This window comes from Photinus pyralis, unplaced genomic scaffold (assembly GCF_008802855.1).
Source record: "Photinus pyralis isolate 1611_PpyrPB1 unplaced genomic scaffold, Ppyr1.3 Ppyr1.4_LG1, whole genome shotgun sequence".
NCBI classification, from domain to species: Eukaryota; Metazoa; Arthropoda; class Insecta; order Coleoptera; family Lampyridae; genus Photinus; species Photinus pyralis.
Window position 1 is genome coordinate 32165881 of NW_022170249.1, and position 27728 is coordinate 32193608.

The 27728-nt window shown below is 33.9% G+C and overlaps 1 protein-coding gene across 1 annotated transcript; it reads left to right on the forward strand.

Annotated features, from left to right (window-relative positions):
- The first annotated feature begins 754 nt into the window (after positions 1-754).
- LOC116158929 (transmembrane protein 189-like) lies at positions 755-27595 on the forward strand. Its single transcript, XM_031471801.1, has 4 exons — positions 755-1526; positions 22188-22399; positions 22446-22664; positions 22719-27595. The coding sequence occupies exons 1-4, from the start codon at positions 1262-1264 to the stop codon at positions 22977-22979; spliced, it is 957 nt and encodes a 318-aa protein (XP_031327661.1). The 5' UTR covers positions 755-1261; the 3' UTR covers positions 22980-27595.
- Positions 27596-27728: the final 133 nt, after the last annotated feature.

Consider the following 27728-nt stretch of genomic DNA (forward strand, 5'->3'; position numbering starts at 1 on the left):
GAGACTAGGTACTTGCATATGGTTTGGTTCCTATAGGTAGGCATCATTGTCAATGGTTTCCTATTTACCATTTATGCCTTATCTACCAATTTCAAAATTGTAACCTACAGCGACCCAATCCGCGAAATTGCTGCCTGACGATCGGATATGTTGTGAGCATTTGAGTAGTGGTGAGTAATTTTTTGTTGTGCGAAAATCGAAATTGGAGAAATTAAGGAAATTATAAATGAGCATTTTAGTAAAAATCGCTCGTGCCGTGAAATTACGGAAACAAAAATTAGAGTGTTACGCAAATGCTAAATTCTAGTTTCTTCCGGTTTCCCTAATTGAAAAATAATAAATGAGGACATGAGCAGACGCAGCATTTTTCACTAAACCTATTTACAATTTTGATCTAAATTAATTAGGAGAGAAAACATTTCGATATAAAAAAATTAGCATTGAAACTGCTATAGTGCGTAAATCGTTTCTAATCCAAATCTCGTTTCAAGAAATGTGCCACTAGACAAACATTAGGTAACTGTAAAAGTTGTAATTTTACCCTAATTTATCGTAGGCGGCAGACCTACCTACTAACCTACCAATTATATTAGCCCTTTAATGGCTTTAATCACCTGATCAGTGATCTACTTACTTCAGATCGTAGTTTTTACTTTGGAGAAATAAGTTTATCAGTTTAGTTTATGCATAATTTGTACAATCTGTCAAGAGCGAAAGCAAGCGACATTAATAATGCATTTAAAAGTCGGATGTTAAGACAGTCAATTTCCTATCGATTCGATTTCATGTAAGTATTTATTTGAAAACTGAAAATGAAATACCTACATTTGGAAATACCATGAAGTGAGCGAACGCATGGGTGTCTAAATTCAATTCAAAATAGTAAAGTTCACGTGTGATTAATGCAAGCCGCAAGTAGATTGGTCACCTTTTGTTGTTTAGTCTAAACGGCAACGTCGTAGATTACGTAATTGTAGGTGTGGCTCTACGGCAGTTGACAGGCGTGTAAGAAGGATAGCGAAGGAAAGAAGGAGAGCATGGAGTGATCGTATTCGTTTCGTATGGTTGTAGTTTGGTTACTCAGTTGCTGTTCGTTTCGGTCGTTTGTGGCACGATGCAGGTGTTGATTTTTATTTCGAACGCTATTTTATACAAACTTTACATGCAAATAAAAATAATCAAATAAACAGAGTGTCATTTAAATTACTTAGCTGTGATCTCATAAGGGTTGTGATTAAATACGTGTAGAATTTAAATTAAAATGACTTTACCGTTGCCCATTTCGTGCTCTCAAAGAGTTAAAGATGTTCTTACAAATACAAGTATTGACCAACTAGAAATAAGTGCCAGTATGGCAACGAAAATACTAGCACCTGTTAAAACCGAACAGCAAATTTTAGAGAATTCCATGCTGGAGGACGATCCAAATGCAAACTGCAGTGTGGTAACCCAAGACCAAAAGGTGCGACCACGATGGGGTCCGCAGCATAAAGGTGCACAGGAGCTTGCTAACCTTTACACTACCGGTAAAGTATATTTTTATAATTTTGTCAATGAATGAACACCCAAAACAACTTTTGCTGAAAACTATATTTAACCCTTTGCGTTTTATGCCAATTGGATCACTAACAAATTCTCGTTACTGTATTTTGTGTCAATGCCACTGCACCAAATTTATGAATACTTCAATCACATTCACCGAATTCACCTGGTGCTTGACGGCCGACTGCGATGGTTAATCTGCGAGATAAAAAGTTGAAATATTTCTGATAACGACCGCTCCGATGGTAGATACATTCATTATTATTGGCAATTACGGGTGAACGTACAACACCGTTTCGGTTTTATAGGGTTGAAACAGTTGTTGAAAATGATTAACTTTGTAAATACGGTTTTTCCCAAAGTGATTGTACAGTGTGTTATAAAAGTAAGGTTAGTAAGGCTGTAGGTACTGTACTTCGCCGGTATGCGTAACGAAAGAAACAGGAAATTTGCAAAAATTTGGTATCTACGTTCGTGACATAAGAAACATGACTTTAATTTTTCAGGTAAAATATGTGCCTATGAGAAGAGACGTATCTATACTGTCCTGTCGAGTGTACGGCCAAAGAAAAGGGTTGAAGTGTAATGAAATTTTTGAGAAGTAAGAGGTTTGAAGGCTGTGTGTAGGTACTTCCTGAAGTTTGTGTAAATAAAATCATGAAAATATTTCTTGATGTTATAAGAAATCGTCGAGATATAGAATGCAATATATAACTGGTTACAGTAAAACCGCTTCCTTCCTTGCGGCCATGCGTAACTGATACAAAGTTTTTATTTGTTAGTATATAAATGTCAATTAATTATTCAAAACTTTATCAATGAAATATCACTTTATCTTGTATAGGTTATTGTAAAATGTGCTCTAAGCTGGCACCGAGGCTGGTACACTCTAAAAGGCAAGGGAAATATCCGGAAGGCGGAAGGACTCTTCTATCTAGACTCACCTCCGATGAAGTGGGCACATGTAAAAGTTAAATGGTCCCCAGATGGTACCTACACCATGTATAATTTCAAATGTTTGGTAATTTATGGATAATCTAAAAAAATAAGAAAAATATGTACCTTTGGTGGATTAGCAAATGATTGTAACTATTTGAAAAATATATACAAGACGTTCCAAAATACCCGGGAAACCACCGTGATGATACTATTTGAAAAAATTGACTTAATGACGAGCTTAATGCTATAAACGAATTTATAATTTGGAATCAATGAACAACGATTATGGTCCGTTTATGGTCACCTACATTAAAAAGTAATATTAAAGACTATTTTTCCGATCTCGTTCCCGGCCCATCTTGTATAAATTACCGAAAGCAACATATGTCTAAGTAATACTGTACGAGTATATCGAAAAATAAAATAAATTTTGCATTCTCTACCCACCTTTGTATCAATAGCAGCAAAGTTAGACAAACCTCGCATTCCACAATGGGCGGATTCCGAGGCGGATTCCCTACGTTGTTGAAAGACCACGTCGCACTCACTAGTACCCATGATTACTATCGGGAATGTGAACCGTGTTCCCCTAGCATCGGACAAAAGAACCAAGCCGAAGAAAATTCCGACTCATTATCCGCAGAGCGTAAATATAGGTGGAAAATCGAGAGCAAGAAAGCCAACGTTGGAAAACGCTAAACACACACTTTACATCACATAATATACAAAAATTAACAATCCGAGGCAATATCCCTTGAATTTGAATAGTTTAAACATGACGTTAAACGAATACAAAATTTGATAAGTTTCAGACTTGCCAACTCAAACAGATTTAAGAGCAACTCCAACCTTGACTCCAACCCTTTCCCATTTGTGAAAAATAAGATTCCAAAGTCTCTTACATAAGTACATAAATGGACCTTCTCCAGTCCAGAAGGTATCTGATGTCCTGGATACAGTAACCTTATACTAAAAGTGTATTTCGAAATGAATGCCGCTAAGTACTTTAACCTAGACCTTAACACTCCGGCATTTACCTGTGCACGGGGGACACAGTTAATGACATTCAACAAAAGAGAGATTCATACACAAAGAATTGCAATCGCGAATGAGTTTAAACATCGAATGAAAATTACTGACCAATCTCAAACAAATCAAAATAAGGATAAAATTTAAAGTGAAACAAGCAAATAACAAACAAATTCAAGGGTTACCTACCCGCAGTTACAAACAACTGAAGGCAATACAATTTACAATAAAGCGAAGAATTTGCAATTAAAATTAAGCAAATTACCTTTTGTTATGGCACAAATTTGATATAAAGATTGCCAATTGACAATTATATTAAACAAATTCAACTGGGCTGACAACGCAGAAAGGAAAATGACGGTACATTTTACCATGAACTTGAATGTACTGACCAAAATGGAAAATCGGGAAAACTAAATCAAGACATTATTTCCTTTATATACAGATTGACATTGTTTAAGAATTGCTATCATATAAACCGAGATATAAACTCTATGTACGCCAACGGTAAGTACTTGTCGTTTGAAAGTTTGAAATTTCAGGTTGTACGAAACGATTAATGTGGTCACTTTTCCAACTACGATAACGATTTCTTGATAAATAATACAAATTGAAATTGATTCAAATTAAAAATGTTTAAATTGATTCAAATTAAAAAATTTTAAATTGATTCAAATTAAAAAATTTTAAATTTATTAAAATTAAAATACACATTAGGTAGATAATTAAAATTAAAAATCTTCCACGAGTCCACACAGGAAAAAAATTTCTACAATTTAATTTTTTTGATTTTGGAAACCGGTTACAGTAAATGAATATGCGCAGTTTTACCAAAAACCTTAAAATTGTAATGCAACAATTTCAGTGGAATTTTTTAAAATTTTAATCTTCTACATGTTTTGAAAGGAAGTTGAAAATGCATCTAGCAATACGTGATGTATTGCAAATTTAGCAACGACCTACTTCGTACGTATCATGTGGTGGGACGCCATCGTCTTTACTAGGGATATTTCAACATACAAATATCAAATCAACACTTCAGTGAGATCCTAGAGCTACATCATTTTTGTTCATAAACATATAGAATAAGTGTAACCATCAAATGTGCGATGAACCATTTTCGCATCCCATTCCAAAGTTACAGCAGTTTCACAAAATAAAACCATTGGATAGTCTGTCCCACGACGACGATGGTCCCATTATCAAATCTGCAGCTTGAAGATTAAACAAAACTGTTAAAATTGGGGAACTTCCGAAAAACCTATGTTGCGAGTATAGGTATAGATTATAGATTTATTAGAGTACAGATAAGATTTGTTTTACAAAACTTTATCTTTTATGCGTAAAAACTAAACCCTAGACGCAACCTTTCGTTGCTTGATTTAACGCCGAAATGGAAATAGAGGTTGCTTATCCACATTTAAGGGTAATGTTCTAGTCCTAGTCTATTCAAGACCTCAAACACAATACGATGTAGTGAAATCGATGGATGGAATATTCCTAACAGTTGGAAATGTTATTTTTCTCAGTAATTTGTGTTAGTAAACGTAGCAAGTATACCTCGAAGTATACACACCCACATTTGGTACTTGGAAAATATTGTGATTGTGATTAATAGAACAGCGCACTTGGTGGATCTATCTATATTACGATAACAAAATTCCAATTACCATAGATTACGCACCTATCTTGTAAACAAATACGGTAAACAGTGTTTGTTATTGTGTCAAAAATTTAGAGATGAACGTGAAAAAAACATATATTTATTATGGTATTCTCGGATGCATAACGTTATATCAATTTCTGGTCGTTTTAAAGCGTGTGTGACAACGTACCCAGGGTCGATTACCGGGGAAAACATACAAGGTATCGATAAAAGTTTTAGGGTTCATCAATATCTAGTAGGCGGTGATATATAAATAATTATTATTATCACGAATTTATGTTGAAATTTTTCTTTTTATCGCATTTTTCAGAAAAATAACCTGCGCTATTACTAGTGTTTTCCGGCGGCCCGTCTGTGTGAGGGGCGAGATCTCAATCGGAAAGTCGTACAAATCTTGTTGATAACGTCTTATTTGATATAGATATAGGCCCCAACTCGGGCCCCAATTAGTGCAACAAGCAAGGTTTTTTCGTAACCAATTCGGGATGATGTCTAAAATATGGGCAACATTTTTAATTATGCACCAATTTCGTTGAGAAAACGGCAAAACTTACTAACTTAGATACATATAATAGTATCTAATGTTATGAATCGCAAAGGTATTGCTATTAATTAAGTGAAAACGCGAATTTTTGAGTTATTGTGCGTACAGCTGAATGGACGGCTGGACTATTAGACTTTAATGTTTCAAAATTGAAATATCAAAAGATGCTAATTTTCGTACTACCTGAATTCCAACCATATAGATTGTAACATACACGTAAGTAATTATTGTTATAGTAAGTAGGTGTATCAAAAAATGTTGGTAAAGGGGACTATATCAAAACATTTTTTTGCAAATAAACAAAGGACAAACGGTTTTGACACAAAATCTGAATATCTTTACAAGAGCAGCCATAGATGTATAGGACCTACTAACTCCATCGACACTTGTAATTTTTAAACGCATTTTCCGATTTTATAAAAATTGTTCTAAACTTGCGCCTACGAAACGAGTATAACGTCCTCTGGTCACCATCTTATTTTGATCACGTTCTCTACTAAATTTTATTATAACATCCACTTTGATCACAATGTTCACTACTAAGCGTAGTCACACCTAATATCGTTCACTGGCTGGAGACGTGACCGTCGTACGGCTAACGTCACAGATAGGTAGATCTTTTTGAGTTTGATTGAGGATGAAATTGAGGAGGAAACGAAAAAATGGAAAATTGGCTCTATTGGCAGCCACGGTTATTATTTGGGACCATGATTTATTACGTGCACGTGATAATGAAAATTGATTGCGCATGCGCAGGCCCATCTACATTATTTATAGACGGATTTTTTGATACATAGATTAAACGCACATTAATAAATAAACAGTACACCTGCAGACTAAAATACACAAGAAATTGTCAGAGTCAGAGCAACAAAGATTGAAATCACGTGTCAAAAAATCGATTGTGTATGCGCAGCGCAGGTCCATTTTTCTGAGCTGGATTTTTCCGAAATGTTAACATAACATTAACATGTCAACGCAAAAACTCAAGTATTTTTTACTCCAGTCGAAAATAAGTTTTTACTGACCAAATTATTTCCGCTGAATATCAGTCAATAGTTAGATACAATTATTTTGGATCACCTCGGGTATCACATAAAAAGGAATTACCTGCTTTATGTAAAAATGTGATAATGATTCGTGCGCCGTAAGATAACCACGACATCGTAACTCTTAAAAGCGGAACCAAACCAGAGGATTCCTTGCATAAGAATAATCCATAACGATGCTGGAAACACTGGAATTTGTGGCTGTTAAAGTAACAAAAACGGAAACAAACATCCTAAACAACACAACCAAACGTTAATATAACGTACGCGTCAAAGCTACTATCGACTATCATCAACGAATAACTAAAGAAAAGGAAGTAGAAATCTAGTTCTATTTATACCGCGATGTATACTAATTATTGGTAATAGTGAGTTCTGATTGGCCTAATGGGTCTCTCACATCATAGTTTATAAAATATATAGTTAAAGTAACGAAAGCTTAGAGATTTGTAAAGTCTAACGTTTCCAAATCAATAGATGGGGAAGCCCATTCAGCAAATAGCAAAAGTGAATTAAATTGTTATACCGAAAGCTTCGAGATTTGCAAAATCCGAGGCAAAATCTTAACGCTGCCTAATGAATAGATGGGCGGAGGCCCATTCAGGCAACCGAAGCTGTAAATTTCTCTTGTAATTAGTATAATAATAGAAGAATAAGACAACTTAGGTCACCAAGAAGTTTGTGAGTATTACGATGGCAGAACAAACGTTGTAAATTATATAGGTATCAATTAAAGCAAAGTTAATTTAATCTTATAATCAATTTCGCGGGTGGACAAAGCATGGCTCTTTATCAAAGTGAAGGACAGTGGATACCGAATTAATCAGATTATCACCAACGAATTACTAATGAGAGAAATGAGGGACGTCTTTAGTTTATATTTTCAATATGAAGTTATATTCCGTTTTACTCGTATACGGAATTTGATGTCCTTGTGAAATAGAAAAAAAAGCCTACGAAAATAGAACGTTTTAACACAAATTGTAGTTTTCGAGGTAGTTTTACGAAGCTAGACAGCTAAAACATTTTTTTATACTAAAATCGTTTAACGATGAAAGTGATTACAATATAGGTTACTAAACCCATTAGCATAAACAATGTGTTCAAAGTGAAGTCGGCACTATTACTAACTTTGTTATTATTGTAGCTACTAAGTTGACTAAATTAGCGTTTTTTCTCACAATTGCAATCAGGAAAACATTTACACATCGGGTTATCAAGATAGGACTAAACTTTATTTAAATGGAATTTTGAAAGAAAATGAAATTCGGAATAAAAACACTTAGGTACCCACCAAATGAATTGAAATTAAAGAAACTTCAAGCAATTAAAGTGTTTTTAAGTTTATCACAGAAATTATATAAAACACAACACAGGCAATCGATAGAAAATCAAAGAAGAAATAGGTGGAAATATGCCAGAAACTTTAAAATGTTTTACACAAACTACTTTGGTTATAATAATAAAGGAGATACAAGTCGTAAAAAAAGTTATTCTATACAAAGATCCAATTTTTACACTTTATTCATTTTACACAATTTTTGAGCTTGACATACTAATAAATATACGTACTTCTTAAGATTTCATACTATAATTTGATTGCACCTAATTTTCTCTATCCTGTAAAGGGCTCCATATACGGTACGATTGATCTGTCGAATGTTAAGATCGTTTCAGATTTACTTAATCGAATGAGGTATCGCTTGCAAGTAGTGGAGTAGCACGAGGGTGTCATGTTGCAGATTGACAATGTCAGCAGTTGGTACGAAAAATGCGTTCGAAATCAATCGACGGTCGCTAACAAAGAGGCGATCTATGGAAGATACGCGAGATGTTCCTTCCCCTCTCGAGATGTATAAGGCGATCGATGCTAAGCAGCGTTTGGTACAAAAAAGGGGTTCAAAGTTAAGCGGGTTGGTATGGAAGATGCGAAAGATTGGCGGTCGATAGGAAAGAATGAGTAAATGGAACATGCGGGAGGTGCCCGGGTTCATCTACCAGGTTAGGTAGCTTTGCCAGTCACGTGCTTCGGGAATTCAGTTAATGTTAACCGGAAATAAAACAAAAAGATGTCATTATAGACAAATTCCGTAAGTGTGCAGCTTCCTTCAAATGTTGACTACGCCTTTTCGATAAACTGGTTTACATAAACAGTTTTTTTATCGTTATAGTTAATATATTGTATTTTGTGTTTAACAATATATATCAAACATCGAGTCAAACATGCTAAACTGGAAATTGAATGTGCATTGGTGCTCTAACCATTGAAACTTCAAATTTAAACCGGGTGGAAATAGACTACAGACATTGAATAAAAATAGTGTTTTTTTTACTCTAAAGGGGGAGACAAATACTTAGTAATCTCATTCATCAGTATGGTACGTCTGTAACAAATGCAATTAGTAAACCAATACTTTATGCTATTTTCCTATAACCGGCAATAAATTTGTTAGCGTATTTCTCTGAGCAATATCTCAGTTCAGCCCAGCTAAAATAACAATACGCAGTTTCAAATAATAATAATAATAACATCCCAAATAATGGTGAATCTACCAATACAAAATACGCAGTTTGTCCGCAAGGTACCCGATATATTTAAAAGAATGATCTATCATGCCAGGCTATAAACATAAATGTGTTCAAAGGATTGTCATGTTCCGTTTTAAAACGTGAATTGAATACATTACGAAAGTGATTGTTTCGATGGACCGTAGTAGAATACGTTATTTATTACCAAAATTTCAATAGTGATTATGATAGAAAACTGCCGTTGCTTATTGTAATGTTATTAGGAATAAGCTGTAAAACGACATGAAAGGATTACCTACAACTTACAAAGTTTCGAAAAGCTTAAATGTTAGTTGTCGGAAGTAGAGAATTCTAATTTAAGTATGTCTTTTAACGATTATTATAACAACATATTATTATGATAAGATACCATATACCTTCTACACACTATAAGCTGTGCTATAAGTATAATAACCGCAAAGCTTTGTAGCCTATTCGGAATACCATACATTTTATTTTATTGTAGTAACATTCTCACAGTAGCTTGTAATCCGCTATTTGTAATCCCATTTGCGTGACTTAAAACAAAATAATTCATGCAGACTGCGCTAATTTCTATTTTTAGACAAATTCCACTTATTCAAACCATATTAAGAATTTGAACGCCATAAAAAAAGTCCCATATGGCGGGGATTATAAATACTTAAATCATTTAGGGAAAGAGTCATACCTATACGATAAATTTGACTTTTAAATTTCACTCCGCTTTTAGAGTTTGTATTTGACTGTCGTATTGTTTATGCAATAATAATAATGACGCAATTTGATGTATTAAATCATCGCTTACTATTGGTTTATAAATATTAATTATTCGTAGTAATTCTTTGCATAATTGAATGATGAAGTTAGCTCACGCGTTTCTCAATGAATATTTTATAAATTGACTGATAGTCTTTATAATATAAATACTGAAGTAGGTACATAGCGTGAGCGTGATGGGATTATTATCGGTTTTAGTGCTTTTTCTTGTTGCAGTCTGCGGTGTAGTCGACCAACTAATTATGCAGACATTGTATAAATAAGTACCGGACTTTAATATGAATTTTAATTACCGTAAAAGGATATAGTTTTTGGAAGAATTCGCCATTCAAATTAGCCACTGCAAAATTATAGCTATGAGCATCAACTGCTTCTATTTGTGACTGGAATCGCCCATGCTTTCAACGCAACGGGTCCTTGATTCTTATTGAAAAAGTAAGAAAGTCGTTATAGCTACGAAGGCTACGACCGAGCGACGGGCCGTTTTTACTATTATATTCGTTATGGCTGACTGGCTAGCAGAAATTACAATAGCTAGAGACTTCAAGTTTGCTTCTGAGACAAAATGACATATGGTATATGCTCGTATATATGCAACGCATATTCACCGCATATACTTTTGGCCAACAAAGGTATACGAGTATCCTATATAGAATAGCCTCAACGTATATTTCACATAGTACCTATTTTACAATATTCGTTGTATATTTTGGATTAATCAAGTGTGTTATGATGTGAGAATTATCTAGCGACCGCATTTTCAAAAAAATGCTTTTGATTGTACCACGATACACTTACAACGGTATGCTCTTGCGCATCTAGAGTGACGTCACGTGCGAACAAAACCACAGAATATAGAGCAAAATTTCGCTTCTTAGATCGACAAATCACACTGATTTTGTGTAGAGATCGTCGGGGCGGGTATTTCCTGTGATTTGGTGATCGTATGAAATAAACTCGAATCAAAAATATTGGCCCTAAACATGAAGTGCGGCTTTTTCAGTAAATATTATGTAATTAATGCCTTATTAAAAGATGGAATTTCTCTTCCGTTTCCATTTTATTTTGATTTTCATTATTACGTGGTAGTTTTAAAGTAGGTAAAGCATCAGGTTTCAAATGTCCGCTGTTTTTAAAAGTAGGTTTAATTAAGAAATCGTTCCCTTAGCGGTGCTTCAAAACGGCTGGCTTCAACATGTTCAGAGCAAATACAGGCTATGGAATTAAACAGCAATGGAAAGACTTAAATACACCACTTAATATTAATGTAACACCATTTATCAAGTTAATTTTGTCGTTACGACGACTTGCAACAATCCATTTTTGAGAAAAGTTTTCAATTTTCCGAAATCGAAAGTATTTTATTTCCGTTCGTTTTGTTTTTCTATTAGAATTGCCCCATTGAGCCACTGCAGAACCTGGCATTTTGGAAATTTCACTAATGATTAATTAGCTATCAACAAATTAACGCTAAACCTCGTAGATACAAGATACTTATAAGTTGCAAAACTGTCACGCGTGACATGTGTACTACTAGATCGGTCCTGGCGTAAACATTTGAATTTTGGCGCCACATGTTCGCAGGTGACGTAATGCGCAGTAGAAAACGCGTTTGAGAAAAATAATGAGCATACCGTGTGTAAATGTATCGTGGATTGTACCGAAAATAAACCTCCGAGTAAACCTCATATATTTAACACATTGATTAATAATGTTAACTCAAAACACAGAAGGTTGCAGCGGTATCTAACAAATACTCCAAGATAAGAAAAAAATATAAATGCTAAACAAGGACTTATTATTTTGATATTGCACATACAAATCACACGCACCTACCACTTGAGGTAAATTTTAAAAAAGCAAAGGCTAAGGCGAACTAATTTTGAAATACTTCAGGCTGGCCAATAGAAAGTCTGTAAAACGACGCGATACATTCCGCGCCATAATTATTAATTATTCCATTTTGACAGTTGACGCTTCACGTTATTTTAGTTTACACTTTGCTTTTTGTATTTGCTTTATTTTACGTTTTCCTCCTCTAGTTTTTTACCAACTCGTCTTTTTCAAGACGCATATACTCGTAGCTTGGATCTACGATCTAATAAGGTATGTAATTCCCTTAAAGTGTTTTTAAATTTTGCATCAGAATGTCGGTCTTCATTTCTAGCGCCCTCGGACACGCCCTGTCAGGGACTTTCTGAGCTTGGTACCACTGTACATTGGCCCATATGAATAAAAGGAAGCATACGCTTATACTTGAAAAATTCAAAGTAAATACTCGTAAGAGCCCTTTCACACTGGGCTGCTCAGCAGCGCTACGCTGCGTCTCGTCTCGCTGCTCAGCAACGCTGCCAAGTCGCCAAGTGTGAAGGGGCTCTTACAAGTAATTACTTTGCATTTTGCAAGTATAAGCATATGCTTCCTTTTATTCGTATGGGCCATTGATTATTAGTAATTAAATAATTAATCAATCTCGAAACCCACTTGAACACAAATTAATTAAAAAAAATTCCCTTAATTTAAGGACTTCACTGTACAATAAGCTAAGTGGCAATAAAAAGTTTTATACCAATTACCTACACAAACAAAGCAATTGTCCTTCCATTTCCTTTTCCAAAAACAATAGCTACCTACCTACAATTGTTGCTAATTAACGGATATAACTTTGTGTAATTAACATACCAATTAATTATTATGGAAAAATAATCAAAAAAAAACCAACCACAATTTTTTATCGCCTAGCATTTGATATCTTCGGTTAGGTGCTATAATGATCGTAATATTGCAAAAAATAAACTATTTCAATTCTTTTCATGTCTATAAATTATATGATTTCTGCTCGATCCCCATTGAAATTCCGTTAATACAAACTTTTGGGTACATTTCATCAAATGGAACGAAATTGTGTATAAATGGCATTTTTACAATCGAGTTTACAAAATTTGTCCTTGCCATTATCATTTTTTATACGAAATTATGGCATTGTTAGTGGCGAAACTTTAGAATCATATCATTATTGTATGGAAGATTATTTTTTGCCTTTATTATTCAGTGAACAGTTTTTATTATGATTTCATTATTCGCATTTGCGTACATATCTGCAGGAATATACTATACTAATAATTCTATCAAACGTATAGAGGGGACACACACGCAGATGGGCACACAGAACACATTAGTAACAAATTTAAATTCCATAATGCTTTTTGTAGGTTCCAACGCCAACCATCTTTGCCTTAACTGTGTGTCCGGTTGTGGCTCAAACAAACCCAAGTGGTTCAAAATCGGTTTTGATTTTTGAAGCGTGTTCAAAATGCAAATTTGTGTTTTTGAAAACAATGCTGGCAATTTTGGGATATTACAGATTTCAAAATTGCATATGAAGGCGACCTAACTTTATGCAACCAAAATAGCTTCGTAAAACAAAGATCTAGCTATCATATTCATTAATTTGAATATTGTTGCTTTGGTTTCCGTATTTTTATTTTCGTTCGGGTGCGATGGTTTCAACTGAAAAAAAGTTGATATTGTCAATTGGTATAGCGGCAACAGTTTAAGGAGTATAAGAGATATTTTCTGTGACGGCAAAGCAAAAATATTCAAATTGATTAATACTACAGCCAGATCTTTAAATGTTTTAAGAAGTTATTTTGGATGTATAAAAAGTTGCGCTCTTTAGAAGAGATTTTGTCATTTAAAAGTAGACAGGGAAAAACAATAGGTACACGTAAATCCCTATGTCTACTTCTTAATAAATAGCACTGTATGTGCAAAATGTACATTTTATTGTGTTTGTGGAAGCTAACGTAGGCCACGGTTTGTGATATTGTTAGTCCTTTTTCTGGGAAAAAGCCAAGCCGTTTTGATAATGAAATTCCGTGTGAAATTCTCAACGTAACTGAAAAGTCTTATTCTTTAAGCTTATTTTTGATTTATTTTCAGTATTATCTGGAATTGTGAATAGACATATACGATCAATCACCTCTGACATTCTATTTCGATATTAATCAGGTTGTGGTAACCTGAACATCGCTCCAGATTTATTTTGAACAAGTCGGCAGGTAATTGTTGTTTGTAATGCGATACAAAAACCGCGAGCATTTCATATTGACGGTTGTTTGCTTTATCAATAAGTTGTGGAAAATTTTACCGGTACGGATTATGTGGCCTTAAGAAAAACTTAGTGATCAATGAATAATACGGAGGCAAAGCAATAAAATAGATTAATAATGTAATAAAATAGTTCTGAGAACCCACAGTTCTGTTACATTTAATAGTTAGTGGCCGATTAAATATTACCGCAACATTATCGAGTTGAACTACCTCCTTAAGTATTCATTGCTATTGATTTGGCGCGACTTTGACGAATATTGCGTAATTTAGCAAATTTTTCCAAGTATTTTTCATGTAGAGCAAGGAAAGGTAAACGAAAGTGCATAATCAATCAATAAATCATTAATACGGAAATGCTGCGGATTAAATTCAAGTTTGTAAAATAAAGATTACGAGAGGAATATTTAACTCAGTATTAATATCGGGAAAACAAAAGTTTTTTTAGCAGCTGAATTAACCGGGGGTTCGGGGGCCTAGTTCAGAAAATACTATTGTAAGAGAATTGTCAGTAAATGTCTTAGTAAAGATAGTGTGTGTGCAAATTCCGGGGCAAATTCGTCTTCAACTGTCAAAAAATTATAAAGGTACGAATGGACTTTTCCCGTACATAAATCAGGGTGATGGCTCTATTCGAAAACGGAAGTTAAAAGACACAAATTAACACAGTTTCAGAGAGAGCAAGCTGAAAGCCACTGTTGAAGTCCATAATTTACGAATTTCGTTCAAGGGATGCTTTTATAAATCGATCTGGATTAAGATATTGGCCACGAAAGCATGGAAGATACGACGGTGTTCAAATTACAGAAAAGATCCGCAATTTAAGAGTTATTATTATGCTTTAAAGGAAAACAGAAAATTCCGATTACTTCCGAAGATATGCCAGAAAAACGAAACCGAAAAAACAGATACAAAAAAATCAAAAACACTTTCTCATTGCCACTTTTGAGCTCTACAACACACCGTTGAGAGATTTTCAATATAACGTTTTGTTCATCATCAACTTTATTTTTTTTATATGGGTTACATTTCACAGGTTGGTGCTTCTGCGCACAACGCTCATTCGAGAATACTTATCGGGCAAATTTTCCAGGAAATTTGTCCGATAGGTTTTTCTCGGGAATTTCTCCTGCGTTTTTGAGTTCAATTTGATACAGTTCAACTTATCTCACAATACACAAAACGACCGATAAAGACAAAAGGTGAACGGTCTTAAAATTAATTAGAAATTCGACGATTATTGTATATTTCTTCAGACATTTTGAGCAGAAACAATCCGAGCATGTAAGCTAAAGTTGAAAATCTATAAATGCCCATGAACATAAAAACGATCCCCAAATAAACTTAAAATCTAAAAAATTTAGCATTTAGATTATCTTTTTTATCGACACATTGAATTAAGTTAAAAAAATGTTTACAAGTTCTGAAAAGTATTTCAGATACGCATGTAACCATGTGAATGGAGTCTTTATTGTTATACTTTGCGTTTCCCATTTGTAAAATTAGAGATGCGTAATTTGTCATTTTTTAAGAGTAGCTTAGGTTTTGCGTTACAGCATCTTGTGAGTTAATCGGGGTAAACCAAGGATACGACCATGAGTCAAAGTCAAGGCAACGACCTTGGGTTAAAGTCAAGGCAACGACCTTGGGTCAAATCTCAAAGGCATGACCTCGTCCCAAATTTGAATTTTACGTTGCTTTTGAGAAGCACTGCATACTATTATCTTCACGGACTTCAAAAATTGATATGCCATAGTGCAATTGTTTATTGTACAAATGTGGGACATCATGTATCAAAAACTGTGCAACCAATCATTTGCAATAACTATTCCTTGTAGTATATAAATACTAAAGCATACTATAATATCGCGAACAATTGACTTTTGTCATTAATTAACGTAGGTATATTATCATTATTTAGTAAAGTATTTCAACAATGAAAGTGTGAACAGTTGAATACATAAAAAGTATTGTAACCTGTAGTCAATTTTATTGTAGTTCAAATAAATAGGACAGGTAGGGTAATCGTTTAGTTCTCTATTTCACTAATCCAATTAAAAACTAAAAGTATGGTTTCGATTCGATTTGTACCTATAAACCTATAAATGAAAACAAAAAAACACACCAGTTTCCGTTCAGCAGCACAAGATATAGGATTGTCGGTGAGGAAAAAGGGGAATTAGATTAACTAAACGGACACGTTTTCGCGGTACCTATACACGACCGTTGTCTTACGAATTTTCTAGAGCGATATCAAAGCACCATCGAGTCGATAAAGGATTTAGTCACCGGCGATAAGGAATGTGACGCATTCTTTCCATGAAATGCTGATTCTTTAGAAAGTCTTTGTTTGCTATATAAGCAAATTGAGTTGTGTTTAATTTCAGTTCCAACATCGATGTCGAACGGATAAATAGTGAAATTCGCGCTCGTCTTATCAATTTACATTAATTAATTGTTACAAATAAATCACGTAATCTTAACACAATACCAACCAATTTTAACATTCAAGAAGGCGGCATTTACCAAATAAATAATAGCCATCTACCTATATGAAATTTTGTGGGTATAATGTTTATGTATTTAAGAAGGAAAATGTCGAACAACTTTTCAAAAAAAAGCTCGTGCCTCGTGTTTGTGCGTCCGGAATAATTAGAAATGTAACGATTTTCGTTATTGGGGTTAAGCATTGCACTTGATTCTTTGTGCTATTTTTTTTGTTCAAAGAGACTCCAGTACCAAATTTCGTTGAGATCGGAATTTTTAGTCATTTAGGCGAAGAAACGCAAATTTTGAAACTTGCGGGTGTAGTTTTGTTTTCCAGTTTTTTGTTGATTCTAGTCCGCTGTAATCCTCACTTTTTTTCTGTGCAAATATTAGGCAACAGATTTATTTACCAATTATACCGAAAACTGTAAATGTGGTATTATAAATTGACGTAATTAGGTAAGCCTTAATGAAATAACATCATAACTTCTACTTGTGCGTGACTAAACGGGACGGCATCGTAAATTTTTGTCAAATTAAAAAAGGTCTAGTAACCTTACATTAAATGAGCGCGTTAATATCCGCTGATAGCTGTATTTACGTCGGCATTTTTTAATGAGACATTGAGACATACCACTGGATAAGGGTTAATTCAATTAAAATATGGAAGTACTTAAGGTTGCGTTTCTATTTCAATGAAAGACAATTACATAATCAATGGGAAAGTTCGTAACTAGAGCATAATAGAAGAAAATCAATTTTATTCTATGTATTACGAAATATTTATTTTATGGTGACAGCAGAGCAGAGTGATGTGCGCTCATCGATATTTGATGTCCCGACGTGAATCTTACAGAATAGTTGGTGCTCCTCAAGGTTCCTATTTGCGTTCACTTTTCCTCTTATCAAGTAGGGATGATGTCAACGTTCATCTGATGATTTATAATTGCAGAGTCTTATTTTATTTACTTATTGATACTTTCTAGTCACAACAAAATTACGTATATGGTTACATGTTACCAAGCTTAATTGACAACAGTCGACAGAGTTGTGGTATCACAAAAGTTGGTAGGTATGATACCTATTGTTTAAACAAGCGCATGTGTCTACATCTTAGTAAAACAAACACACTGTGATGCTTAATTGAAGGTGCTATTTGTGTTTAATATACGTAAACCACCTCCACAAAAAGCGCAACTAAATTGTCACATATCAAACATCCAGTTTTTGTAACAGTTTAAACGTGGGTAAATATATTTAATTCACATCCGTTAGATGCTGCCAATTTTTTTTATCAAGGCTTAAAAATGTTCTTTGGAATCACGTTCGACGACTCGCAATATGAAATTAGTGTCGCAAATACTCTAAATTATTATTCTTTTCATTACTCTTAATTGCCTTTTCCTGCGTATTCTGAAATATCTAACATACAAACTATTTAGTTGGGAATTTTCTGTGGTTACTTTTGGTATAAAAACTCCAACTGAGGCTCACAACCTGTCATATTGGATGTAATGAGCAAGAAAGAGTATCCGACCTTTTAATTGGAGATCAACTGTACTAATGATATAAATGAGTATATGCAAAGTCTTTGTAAGTACTTGAAGGTTGGAAAAATAAACTCTTTCAATCTCTTACAGACATTTTCACAAAAAATGTTCTTTCACTGATTTTGCTTCGATATTCTCGTACACATTTTCCAAAATACTGAAATGGCGAGTTAAATAATGTGGTTGCTGTTTTTAAATCGTATAAAGTTGCCAATAAATTCGGTCGAGGGAAGAGGGCAATGGGGAAACACGTCTGCTACGTCATAATACATAAGGCGTCATTCAATAATCAACTTCATTGTGAGATTAATCATCTTGGCATATTAAATAAGTTTAATTGTGTGGATTTAATGTAAGTCGAAATAATAGCAATTGAAATTGTGCACTTACAATTTAATTTTTTGCGTTGAGAATTATGAAGGTTTGTACAGAAGGCATTCTTTTAATAATTATTTATATGTAATGCTTATGCAAAGATGGATAAATGGCACATTTTCACTTTTGGAAAAATGAGGTAACAAGTTGTTGTAACAACAGTTGATATAATGCTAGAAGTAACATAACAGCATAACGTTCCTTAACGTTAGGGTAACATTGAAATCGAGGTCTGTGAAGTTGGATATACCACATGAAGGTATTCAAGCCACGGACAGTGGGCACTCTATAATTTTGGGCCAATTTTTGACGTATAATGCAAATGTTGTGCTCAAGCCGTACCGGAGATATTCAAAATTTTCAGTTGGTACCTCCAACCTCCCGTATCTTCGGAACGGCTGAGCCGATTTTAACAAACTTGCGCTACTTGAAAAATGCTATTCTTGGGCTACATAATATTTCAAGTTTTGTTAGTTTCACATGTCGCCGCTAGAGTGTTTTTTCGACATTCCAACAGAAATGGTTAATTTTCTCAAAAAAAAAATGCATTGGCGTGATTTTTTTTCATGAAAAAGTATAGCTAAATGTTGCCTAAAAAAGCTCACGAAAACCGCATCTCGATTTCTTGTTCCTAACCTAAATTTAGGTCAAAGAAAATTGTATACCCTTAATTTTTTATTTTCTGAAACTAATTTTTCTGGAATTCTTTTTTATTCATCAGAATAAAATCGCCCTTTTGGAAAATATTTCAAAATAACGCTAAAAGGTAAGTATGTAATGCGAATAACAAAATCACTATGGGATACACGAAAAATATAATTAATAAAAGCAGGCCATGGGCAACAAAATAAATAAATACCTAATCAAAACATAAATTGTAATAGTTTCACGCTACTTTGAGCAATTTTTGTGCTTCCAAAATGCGTTTTACGAACAATGAAGCTGTTGATACATGCTTGCAGTTTATTTTGAATGTTTTCAGAATACCTCACTAGCAAAAATGTGAGAGTTAGAGCCCTTGGAAGAGGAAGACACTTGGATCGTAGGTTGGGTCATTGCCATTGGTGTTAGCATTGAATAAAAAATAATTATTCAATGATGTTAGGCATAATTTAAATAATAGGTAACAGATTTTAAATTAAGTGCACTTAAATGGTTCTCTTCCTATGAAATGACATGAGTAATGAAGAATTTGGATATACAGACTGAGAGTTTCGAATTTTTCCGTTACGACTTGAGTACAAAATTTGCACTAGGTATACGATGATACGGCAAAAATTGGCACAAAATTATAGCGTGTCGATGGCTTGAATGGGTGATATTTATTCAGGATTCGCTGGTTTGCAGAATTACCTAGCTACATAGTCAATATAATCAAATTTAATGTTCTACACTGGTCATATTATTCCAAGGCACCTATTTATACAGGGTGTTTTTTTGGGAGCTTTAGTTAAACGTTTTTGGGAAAGTAAAATAGGTAGGTTTTTGAAAATGTGTACTTAGGAGTTACTTGAAGGCCGAATCGATGTATAATGTTTTCAAAATGGCCGCACTTCCGGAAACACCGGAAGTCGATAGTAATTCCGTTATTTTAAATGGCAACCCCTATTTTTTATTGCATTTTTGGATTCTACGTGAAATTTCAGTTCTTTTGATACCCACATGTCGATATCTGCCATTTATGGTTTTTAAGTTATTTTGATTTTATGAAAAAAAAAATGGTGGATGCAGATGGTTCCTTGATAATTGATTACTTGAAAACGGTTATAGTCATGGCATCCCATTTTTATCAGTGCTTAGAGAATGAATAGGGCTTTCTTTTAATGTACTTAAAAAAAGTTAAGTTGCATACAACCGCACCTATGGAGATAGAAGTTCAAAGTCTTAAAACTCAGTTTTTTTTAATGGAATGACCATGTTCTTACTATTGCATGAGATATAGAATCGAAATTGGCATATTTTAATATTACATGTTCCTACAGCTATCTTGAACAGTTTCTGATTTATTCCCATTTCATTGAATTTATGCCATTTTGTTTCGCATTTTCTATTTAGTAGTTGGCCATGATTTTATAACGATCAAAATTTAAACAAGGAAAGGATTCTTTAATATCATTGATTCTAGTCTAAATAATTCAATTCATTTTCTTAAATATTCTCTTGTAGAGCTTTGCATCACTTGTGCTTGAACGGTTTGTAGTGCATTTGGTGGTACATTTCCAAAATTCATACAATTTCGTTCCAGTGTTCGAATGAATGTACGGCAGGCACGTACCGCGATTCTGCCCATTTCACCATAAATAACAATTAAATTCCAAAATAGGTGAAACAATTGCGAGTCATTTTTCGATTTTTGAAAAACTTATGTTACCTACAACAGTAGGTGACAGATTAGAATCACTAGATTTGTTTAAAATTCGATTGTTATAAAATCATGGCCGACTACTAAAAAGAAAATTAAAAAAATGGTGCCAATCGAGGTGTCAATTCAATAAATTGGGAATAAAGTCAGAAACTGTTAAAGATAGCTATAGGAACATGTATTGTCAAAATATGCCCATTTCGATTCTTTATCTCATGCAATAGTAAGAAAATGGTCATTCCATTTAAAAAAACGTTTTTAGTCTTTGAAGTTTCATACATTTGGATCTCCATAGGGGCGGTCGTACGTAACTTAACTTTTTTTTAAGTGCACTAAAAGAAAAGCCCTATTTATTCTCTATGCACTGATAAAAATAGGTTGCCATGACTACAACCGTTTTCAAGTAATCAATTATCAATGTACCATCTGCATGAGCCATTTTTTTTCTTAAAGTCAAAATAACTTAAAAACCATAAATGGCAGCTATCGACGTGTGGGTATCAAAAGAACTGAAATTTCACGTAGAATCCAAAAATGCAATAAAAAAATAGGGGTTGCCGTTTAAAATAACGAGGTTACTATCTACTTCCGGTGTTTCCGGAAGTGCGACCATTTTGAAAATATTTTACATCGATTCGGCCTTCAGAGTAACTCCTAAGTACAAATTTTCAAAAACCTATCTATTTTACTTTCCCGGAAACGTTTAACTAAAGCTCCCAAAAAAACACCCTGTATAAGCAACATTGGGATAGGTATTAGCTTTGAATAATCAGAATGCAGTGCGATACAAAGGGTGTCAAAATTAAAATTTGGCCCTTAAGGAAATCAATTTCCAGAACATTAATTAGGCAATTACGGAATCCATAAATTTTATTTTGAAGTTTTTCACTTTTTAGATGGTATGCCACGGACCTCTTTGCCCGTGTGAATGAAGGGGGTTGCGTGATATTTGACTTCACTTTAATTTTCATTTAAAAGCATCAAATATGGCTTATTTATTTATTCTAACAAATTATGCAAATTCACACATTAGCAAAAGAGTAACTGAATGTCCCATTTCAACTGTAACTCTTAAGTTAGCCTGACTCAATTTCAAATTACTTAAGTCACCAAATATAAATAAATTTGTTGAACATTATACAAATATTTTCGCAAATAAGAATGTTGATATTACAAAATTTAATAATTTTCTTTTTTTTCATTTTAGGTAAACGGACGCAAGAATGTATCTGCGTGGGTATTTGCATAACATTAATGGCATTTAATTGCGGATTCCTTATTTTACATTTTCGAATACGCAATATGAGTGCTATTATTACTGCAGCTTTATGTGGTATCGTTACGGCGGATTTCGGTTCCGGTTTGGTGCATTGGGGTGCAGATACGTGGGGTTCAGTGGACCTACCTATAATTGGAAAGGTAACGCACTTTGTTAACGAACAATAATAACCGAAAGCATGTTCAGAACTTCCTCCGGCCTTTTCGGGAGCATCACATAGATCCCACATCAATCACCCGGCATGACTTTATAGAGACTAATGGTGACAATTTTATGGTCACCATTCCTTTTTTGGCACGAATGTTATGGGACTTCTTAACGTTACCTGAAGAAGAAGTACAAAAAAAGTTTATATGGAATTGCTATGTGTTTTTATTAGCAATATTTGTAGCTATGACTAATCAGGTTAGTTTGTTTATCTGCAAGTTAGCGTTTTGTCTTATTCAGTTTATTTTACAGATACATAAATGGTCTCATACGTACTTCGGGTTACCTGGGTGGGTGGTTTGGTTACAAGAGCATCACATCATCCTACCACGACGTCACCATCGAATACATCACGTAGCACCTCACGAAACCTACTTCTGTATTACAACCGGATGGCTCAATTGGCCACTAGAAAAATTGCATTTCTGGACGATAATGGAGTACATTATCGAGTATACTACATCGTGTAAACCTCGCGCAGATGACTTCAAATGGGCACAAAAACGCACGTGATATAACAATAGCACCATTCGCATGTTTAGTGTCTTAAATAATTCATTGTGCCTCGAGGGGGTTTGTGGTCGGAAAATATCGCTTTAGATAATTTGCTTTTGTCGTAAGAAAGTGCTTTCCCCGAAATTCTTTACACAGCAGATAATCAAAAGGTTCTGCATTTTAGCAGAAATCAAATCAACATTGTTACTGAGATTGTGCCTATACTGAGAGAAATTTTTATAAGTGTATGTAAGTATATGATATAGTGCTCGTATACTCAGGTCTAGCTATCAAATAGCTTTTTAAACGCTTACCGACTTAATTAATTGAACAAAGATATTTTTACAATTAGTCAAGGAGTAGTTAGTGAACCACTACTTAATATTTTGTTATAAAAAGCACGTAAATCAGAATAGTCGCGTGTACTCTGTCAATTGTGTTCTTAAGGATTTTTTTAGTGCTTCGTAGAATAGTAATCTAGAAACATATGTATCCGGGGACCACAGTGCGAGATTTGTGTAATTTTTTTAATAATAATAATACTATTGTACAATTTGGACTAGAGACTTGGGTGTTCATCCAAATTGTATATCGTGATTATTATAACTTTGCAATCAGAATGGTCATTTGAAGCTCATTGAACTTTTAAGAATTTTGAGCCATCGAATTCTGAGTGAACGGGTGTCAATTTTTATTAGCAACATCGTTTTTTGGAAAATGAGTCTAGTCAATCTTCTTATTGCAGTTGGAATTACAAATTCTTCTGTACCGATTTTCTTTTTTTTTTCTCACATTACTTCCTCTTTTCTCACTAAAATTGCTGTATCTAGAAAAGCAAAAAAACTTAGCATAAAGAAATAAATATTTAGATTAAAGTAGTCATTGCATAATAGTTTATTCTGTCAGATAAGATCCATTAACAGGGAATTTTGCAATTATTGATCATTAGGGCGCGGATTTTTAGGTGCTAAAAACTTCCAAAATATTTATTTTTTATGTGCTTAAAAACATTAAAATATTTACTAAAAACTTAAAATTATTTTGACAATTTTCGCGAAAAAAACCTCGACAAAAACGAAAAGAAGACGTCTTTTATGTAGCTGAACATTACTTACCAGGAGTTTCTTTAGCATTGCCAATGTACAACAAAAGGCATCTCCAAATTATCGATCTCAGGTGATTGTCGATTGTCCCTAAATAATAATTTGTACTGCGAGAAACACTGTTTCACGTCACAGGAAATGTCTTGCGTATTTTAAGAGAGGGTTCATGGGACGCCGTAAAATTTACATGTTTTTAAATTCAATTGTATATTGGATACTGTTGAAGAGTGACGACGCGAATTAGTGCTCGATTTAACTTAAGGCATTTTACGTACGGTGTGCAATTGAAACAGTATCTACCGAGTCAGATAGATAACAAAAAGAAAGCAGCCAGTCAAAAAATTACGGGTAGCCGCATGCATAAAACAGAACTTGTCAGCAGGTCTAGAATTTGCTGAAGTGACGAATGCAGAAACAAGATACCATAGTACTCACTGCATACAGAAATCACGTGCAAATAAATATGGGGACAAAAATGTGGAATATGATGCACGCGGAAGAGAAAAAATGGATAAAATAAATTAAAAACGTTGTATTTATGTGGTTTTTATGAATATCTTTGAAATATGTATTCACATAAAAATAAACCAAAAATATGTGTTTTTATGTGAAATAAAATTTCGTTTTTGAGTTACTTTTGGCTCATCCGGGACTTTTAACACAGTTTGGGCCTTCTATTGATACGCAAAAAAAATATGTATTTACCTAAGAATCCGCCCCCTATTGATCATATTATGGGTTCGTACATTAGTACAATCAACTTTAGTGATGCATATGTTTCAGTCACAATATTGTCTGCGCCGTCTCATCGATGTATATCGTAATAATTAGCTTATATGTTCACTTTGTCTCTTACAGTGTGACACATACTGCAGCTTATTAGAAAAGGTTGGCAGTTCACAACTTGAGTCTGCTGTGCAATTCATATTCCCGTCCAAAACGTATGTCTTGCATTTGCATTAATTTTTCGTCTATCACTTATCACCTATTCCATCATCCACATTTACTATTTGACAGATTACGGTGGAGACATCTACCGGTGCGCATTGCAACAACACGTCGATTAACCGACGACTGACGTCGCCTAAATATTAACCCACTTCATTTTAAAAATAAGCCATACCCAAGTATACGTGGTTTATACTATTCCTACTTCATTTAATCCATTTGCAAGGTATGTTGGGTTATGTCCCAGTGGGTTAGGTTGGGGGACTAGCCTTAGCTCAAACACCGCCCACTTGAAAAAAAGTCAATAAAATCCCAAAGTCCCAAAAGTTGTGTTCCTTCTTTTTCTTCTGAGCAACCATAAACACACATAGGGGGATATGAATAGATTTTCCTAGGTTTTCAAAAACCTCTGATAAGAAAACTCCTGCCCTGCACCTCAACGGAAGTGCGAAAAAAATTACATTCTCAGTGAAACGTCGGATCTGGTTATTTTGAAACATGAAAATAACAAAACCACAAACTTGAGTTTAAAAAAAAATGTATGCCCAAAACACTGTGTTCCCTAAAGACTGTGTTTGGTCTACATTTGACTCATGCGCGACCACGTTTTGACCGGGTGGGCGTATGTTCAACTGTTCTTAGATGATTTCAATAAGATGTCGTATACAAAACTGTTGGATTTTTTTTCAAAAACTAAATCAGAAATGACCTATCTACCCAAAAACTTAAATAAAGCTCTAAGTACCATTCTTCTAATGGTATTTTTAGAAAACCTAATGTAAACCTTTATTTCTGTTCGAGATAGAACCATCTGCATTCTAGTTTGGTGTTCTGGGACAATGTTAATACCTTTTTTTAACGTTTTCTACCCATATTTCAGAGGTTGGGAATTTATATCAGGACGTTTGCACAAACATATTTGTTTCGGGATTAAATGAAACCAATCAGGGGCCTTAATACTCGGAACAAAATAGTCCCGTTTGGACCTAATAGCGTGAATGAATTTGTGCGATATTAGACCTTTTTGTCAATGAAATAATATACATTTGAGTCCATAACCTGTTTCATACTTTTGAGAAATATTGAACGTTTTTATTGTATTTAGATTTGTGGACAAATGTGGAACAAAAGACAATCACATAAAGAGATGACTACCTCAAATGTTTGCTCCATTGGTGAAAATGACATTTAATCATAAACTCTTGATAGTTCAATGAGAATAAAAAATGCGTCAGATTGCCTCGAATGATCTTGGCACAGTGTTTTTATCGCAAATTTATGCGTAGTAATTGTTTAAAAAAGTTGCACCCACACGAAAATACTCTTAAAACATTGTAAAGCCGTCCGTCAGCAACATTTCAATATAATTCGAGGTGTTGGTAGTATTTTAATGTTCTTACACGATCTGAGATCTTTGTCGTAAGCTCTTAGAATTATATAATATGCATCTTATATCTTCTAAGACACTATTGGCGCCAATTATTTCTCTGCTTGAATTGACAGCAAGCGTGATGAATGAGTACAGGTGTATCTTTTGATTGTATCCGAATAAAAGTCAAAGAAAAACATATTTGTTACCATGTGTAATCTAGTCATTTAAAGAAATATGTGTAATGATGGATTTATTTTCCGGTAATTTATTTTAAAAAAAATAGTACGTCCTTATATACGATGGGAGAATGTATTTTTTAGTTTTTACACGGTAGAAAGAAGGTGGAAGTTTATTTTTTAAGACCAGCGCTTATTGCACAGAACACCTTAATTGCACTTACAATTAATTCTTCAAACTTGCAAACATTTAGCATTTGACAAGATATGCTGTTTGTAGAAGGTCTAATATCTTGTTATCTTTAGTAGAATCTCTAAAAGCCTTGAATGCGGTTCTATACTCCGTCTGTGCATCATTCACATTGATTTGTGTGGACACTCTGAGATATAAATCAATAAACGGGCTTTTCCTAGATCTGCAGAGTATGTTACATAAACATTTACATAGTCGAGTTGTTCATGTGCCATTTAAGACTATCAACGAAAGATTGAAACCATTTTTACAAATTAAATCAATGGTCATTAGTCATTACATAGATGTAATATTTGTAAAAGAATTATTCAACTGTAATCATTTATTGCCAATTTTTGTACCATCATTTTTATATTATAAGATCCACATAATATATTGTTAGTCAATTGCAATACGATTTAACATTAATCCATGTGTAAGTTGGTATTAAATTCTTTAATTAATTATAAAACTGCTCTTGTTTGAACGCATTTTGGATACCTGCCTAGTAAACCGCTTACCTGTTCATTTTGATTGTAATATGGTAGAATTTGTGTTCTCCAAACACTCCATCTTTTGTTAAATATGTACGTTAGTGATTATTTTGTGTAACATTCCATCGGATAATAAAAAAACATTTTGTGCACATTTTCTAATTTCGTATTTTGTTTGTTGGAATTGTGTGGGGAGTGCGTAAAATTGTAGTTGTGTATGATTATAATGCGAATCATTAATGAATGTATAGCAGAACGATATGTTGGCATGTAACTTCAATCACTATTTAATAAATGTGACTAATTAGATGTGTTCCAACTTTTCGTTTCGTGTGCTGTCATCAACTAACACTACCTAAAGTAATTTTTGCCTCAATATCTAAATCATTCACATGTTCCTTTGCTGTGTTATATTATCTATCGCTTTGCAGATGGTGCACTA